This window comes from Nicotiana attenuata, chromosome 3, assembly GCF_001879085.1.
Source record: "Nicotiana attenuata strain UT chromosome 3, NIATTr2, whole genome shotgun sequence".
Lineage (NCBI taxonomy): Eukaryota > Viridiplantae > Streptophyta > Magnoliopsida > Solanales > Solanaceae > Nicotiana > Nicotiana attenuata.
The window spans coordinates 54,028,907-54,034,136 of NC_031991.1; the positions used below are offsets into that span (position 1 = coordinate 54,028,907).

General features: G+C 36.9%; 1 protein-coding gene across 1 annotated transcript; it reads right to left on the minus strand.

Annotated features, from left to right (window-relative positions):
• LOC109224378 lies at window positions 4,056-5,230 on the minus strand. The gene is made up of 2 exons (XM_019388958.1): window positions 4,241-5,230; window positions 4,056-4,154 (listed from the first exon to the last, which is right to left on the minus strand). Exons 1-2 carry the CDS (start codon window positions 5,228-5,230, stop codon window positions 4,056-4,058), a joined length of 1,089 nt encoding a protein of 362 aa, XP_019244503.1.

Sequence of the window (5,230 nt, forward strand, 5' to 3'; positions counted from 1 at the left end):
CTGACTCAAATAAATATACCACTTTGGTGGAAACTATCTATTAATCATAATTCTCAATCCATGTGTATATTATTTTACATGTATAAAGTTTTAAGAATTTTCAATGACTCCAAATAAATAGACCACTTTGATAGAAACTATTTATTAATAATAAATTCTTATTTATAATAATAATATACATGTAAAATTAAAATAGAGCCCACAAATAATTAAATCTTATGTATTATGTCAACAAGGAATTTTGGAGTAACTGTTGCAAGTAAACAATTACTAAAAGGTAATTAATAACCAATAGAATAATCCATTAAGGACAATTACCCTAGGTATTGACCAAATCCACATTAGCTAATCACCAAACTCAGTGAAAGATTGTTCGGAAAAGGTCCAAAAATATCCCTAAACTATGGTATATAGCTCAGTTATATCCTCCGTTAGTAAACTGGGCCAAAAAAGTCCCCCCGTTAGCACAATGGCCCATTAATACCCTTCAACCTAACGACTCCTTCCATCAGCATTTAATATCCTACATGACATCCACATAAGCCATGACATGGCAGCCACATAAGCGGGCTATTTCATAAACCCGCTTACTCCTCACGTGAGTTGTATATTTCCAAACCCCATTTTCAAACAAAAATCTAAGTTCTTCCATGTCCATTCTTCCATGGCGATTTGAGAGGTGAGGGGATGATACGATAGTGCAAGGTTTAACAACTCAAATTGAAGATCAAATTTCCATATTTCTGCTCCAATTTTCGGTCATATTTCCACATTTTTTCTCCAATTTCCGCTCAAATTTCCACATTTCTTCTCAATGTCTGATTTATCTGTGAATGCGCATGAAATTCAATATGCAAGAAGGTGTCATTGCGGATTGATTGCGCTATATTTGACAGCTTGGTCAGATGCCAATGCTGGGAGAAGGTTCTACAAATGTCCAAGATCCAAGGTTAGTTTTGAATGTATTTTTTTTTTGGTCGATTTATGGGATTCATATTCTTTTATCGAGTTAGGTCGTTCTTGATTTTTATTGTTTATGTACAAAATCAGAACTACTGTAAAATTCTAATAATGGTGTAGGTTAGTTCTTGCGGGTATTCTGAATGGATTGACGAAGAGCTCCCTCGTCGAGCGGTGATGGTGATCAAAGATTTAAAAACTAAACTTGATGTTGCTAAGGTTGAGAGGAACAATTTGAGGAATAAAGTTTACCTCATGGAACAAGCTACGATAGTTCAAAGGGGCTCTAAGAACTTGGTTGACGAAATGGAAGATGTTATGACGGTTGAAAGGCATACTTTGAAGATGAAACTTGACGAAATGGAGCAATTTCAACTTGTGGAAGCTGAAAAAGCTAGAAAATCTAGAAGTCAAAGTGAAGAAGATGAGAAATATCATTTTGGTTTCATGGGCTTTATTATTTGCTTTGGTTGTCGTAGGGATGAAGAAGTGAATGTGTGTTGTTTTAATGTATTGTTGTAGTATTTTGGTTTAGTTATAGGGGTGATGAAGTTAAACTATGTATGTTTAGTAGGTTGTAGTATGATGAAGTTAATCTATGTATGTTTAATCTATGTGCGATGAAGTTATTCTAGTTCTGTTCTTCTTGTTGTTAAAAGGACTGTGAGTACCACTTCTATTTTTCTTTGCCAGATCATGAGCTTTTCTTTGTGAGTATATATTCTCCAAATTATCTTAATTCTCAAACGGAAGTTCACAGACATGTAGGCATCACTTAGAACAACTGAAATGGAGTCACTAGTGACATGTCTCAAAGCACTGAATCATCCACAGAATAAACACTCCTCTGCAAAACATTATTACCCTCCACAATGAACTACTACTTTTTTATTAAATAAAGAAAAGATTTTTGCTAAAGAGCTAACTTAATTATACCTGAATGAATGAATAATAAAACAAACACAAAGCAACACCAAATAAAAATGCACATTCTTGTCCAATATACTCGTCTCTGCTCCAAGAAATCATATTGTGTTTGCTCCACTTGCTTGTGTTGCATTCACCACCTGAGTTGTTTTATTGCTTACGGTCTTGCTGCATTTTTAGTAGTTTATAGCTTGTAAATAAAAACTTCAAACCAAGAAAGACAAGGACAAATCGAATGGAAAAGAAAAGGACCAAAAACATGAAACAAGTGGAGCCATAGACTTGCTGGCTAAAGATACAAACAACAAGATGAAAGTTATGTATTCCATGTAAAGGCTTAAAAGCCACAACATAGGCTGGTTCAGTTTAATTCAATAAAAAGACATGCATTCTTCTGGTTCTATTTTAGTTCAGTTTAAGAATATGCATATTCTATTCTTAATAGTCTGATACTAATAGTGCATAAAGCCACTGCTGTCCAGCTTTGCAACTAATAACTGATCAGTGCATAAAACCACAGAATTCCAGCATACAAGCATATACACCAGCACTGCAAACAACACCGTCAAAACAGCTGCAACAAAACAGCACTGTTGTGCAAACTAAACCAAAACAACACTGTCAAAACAGCTGCAATAAAACGGCACTGCTGTGCAAACTAAACCAATACAGCACTGTCAAAACAGCTGCAACAAAACAACACTGCTGTGCAAACTAAACCAAAACAGCTGCATAAATTTTAGTTTACTGATGCTACAAAACAACACTGTCAAGCCATCAAAACATGTTTACAAAATAACTACTAAACCAAACAGCAATGCTGTAACCAAGATTCCTAGATTTGTGAGTTCCCATTGAGTTTCCTACACTTCAACTTCCCCGCTTTCTTTTGTCTTGCCACTTCCAATTGATTTCCAGTCACAGCTTCTTTGCCTTTCCAAGTGAGCTTAGTAGGTGAGTAAGGAAGATCAGTGGGATAACTGACACCAGTATGATCTCCTCTGAAAGAGATGACTCTTGTCCCTGCTGAGGCCAATTGTTGTTACCTCATCAGTAATCGTGTTTGATCTTCAGAAATAATCTTAGGCATTAAAGCAGGGTCACTTTCATGCTCACTACCATCACCAAAGGGTTCTGCTTGTTGTATTGGTACTCTTGGTGTAGGCATGAACACAAATTCACTTTCACGTTCACCTTCTTGTGTTGGTTGAGTTGGTTGAGGGGCTGAACAACTAACATCCTCAACATTTACTTCACCACCAACCTATTAAAAAGAAAAACTTTCTATTAAGTTAAGCATAACTGCAATTATATAAGAAGAAAGATAAGTTAAGAAGAAAGTAAAGTACCTTGCATGTCCTTGAATTGTGGTCCAGTTCACCACAAATGCTGCATGTCATTCTAGTTCCCCTTCTTGATGCAGCCCAATCTCCTTGTCTCTTGTTAGCCTCATCTTTCTCCCTATTTCTTTTGACTTTTGGCCTTCCAACAGTTTTGGCAAGTGGAGGAGGGTCCATAGCATGTTCTGGTAAAACTTTCCAGAACTTTTCACCTCTAACAGGCATCAACTTAGCCCTATATGTCATCAGGTAAGCTTCCTTGCTGTGCCACCAACTAATTTCAGTCATTGGATCCTCTTTCTTGTATTTTAGTGCCCTGATGGTATGAGGGCATGGGATGCCAGTCAACTGCCAGGATCTACAAGTGCATTTTTTCTCCACTAGGTTCACTGTATGTCTATCACCACCCTCAGAAACCTCATAACCAGTTTCACCATTGAAATGAACAGTACATAAGTTGGCTACCTTCAAATAAGCAACATACAACTTCATGCAGTTAGGACTAAACTCACCTCCCCATGTTCTAGCTTCTTCTTCCTTCTCTCTCAACCTGTTCATGACCTTGATTCTAATATCCTCAAGCATCTTCAGGATAGGCTTGCCTCTTGCTTCTAAGATCCAAGAGTTGAAGGACTCTGTAAAATTGTTGTCCACCATCTGATTTTTGCACAATGTATCAAAGTAGGACCTACACCAATTCTGTGGTGGATACCTAAGCAACTCCTTGGCAGCATCAACAGACAATTCACCAAGATTCTTTAGTTGATCTTTAAAGTCCTCCTCGTAAGTGCTCCAAGCAGACCACCATAGGTATTTCTTCATCTCTCCTCAAATTCTGATCCTCTTACTCCAGTTGGCTTCAATATGCCTCACACAAAACCTATAATTTGAGAGAGGGAGGACAGTTCTTACTGCTTCCAACAGACCCTGCACATGTAAATTTAAACAGAATTAACTATATAATAACTTAAAAATAACGGGAATAGTCAGTTAAACAAAATTATAAGTTGTACCTTTTGCATATCAGACATAAAGGTAATACTGGTTCCATCTTTCAGATTCAATGAGTGCTTCAGCAGCTCCAAAAACCATGTCCATGTCAAGGTGTTTTCCTTATCAACTACAGCCCAAGCCAAGGGATAGAAATGATTCTGACAATCTTGTGCAACATCCACCAATAATTGCCCTTTGCAATGACCCTTTAAGAAAGTCCCATCTAGTCCAATGAATGGTCTCAACCCTTGTTTGAACCCCAACTTCATTGCATTGAAGCATATGTACATTCTAAGAAATCTCCTTTTACCTTCAGCCATGGCATCTTTTGATAAATTGATAACCACATCACTACCGGGATTGCTCTCTCTAATCTCATTTGCATATGCTTCTAATCTGTTATAGTCATCTAAAAAGCTTCCTTGCAATTGCTGAAGTGCCATCCTCTTAGCCCTTTTTAATGTGGAGTTATGTACATTCAATGAAAATTGATTTTTCAAATCTAGTTTCATATCCTTTATCTTGTACTTGGGGTTATTCTGCACCTTACTCCTGAAATATTCAGCTACAGTTTTTGTTTTGGCTTTAGGATTCTCAAATGCATCTTCACAGTTGTGCTCTGTCTTCAATATTTTCATCTTAAAGCCAGGACCCTTCTTATCTTCAGAGATGAGGCATTCAAAAGGGCAGCCTACTACACATCTGTACCTTACTCTTATTTTATCACTTTTTTTAAGCTTCAAAGGTTTGGAATTTGCAATAGCATAGAAGTTCATGACTTTTTTGGCCTCTTCCGAGTCCTTAAATGTCATAGACTTATCAAGCTCTTTGTAGTGACTGAGCTTATCATTAACTTCTTTACCCTTTTGCATCCTAAGTGACTCTAATTCTTCAAAATCATATTCATTAGCATCTGAACCATACTCTGAACTTTTATCACTATCCGATTCACAATCAGTACCTAATTCACACTGATATTGACCTGAAATTGGCTCTTCGTGGTCCCCCAT

Bases quoted from the DNA above. Each gene is read 5' to 3' on its own strand.
- LOC109224378 (XM_019388958.1), bottom strand. From the start codon at position 5,230: ATGGGGGACCACGAAGAGCCAATTTCAGGTCAATATCAGTGTGAATTA. The intron at 4,155-4,240 runs GTACAACTTATA...TTACATGTGCAG, and splicing joins TTATGTCTGATATGCAAAAG to GGTCTGTTGGAAGCAGTAAG.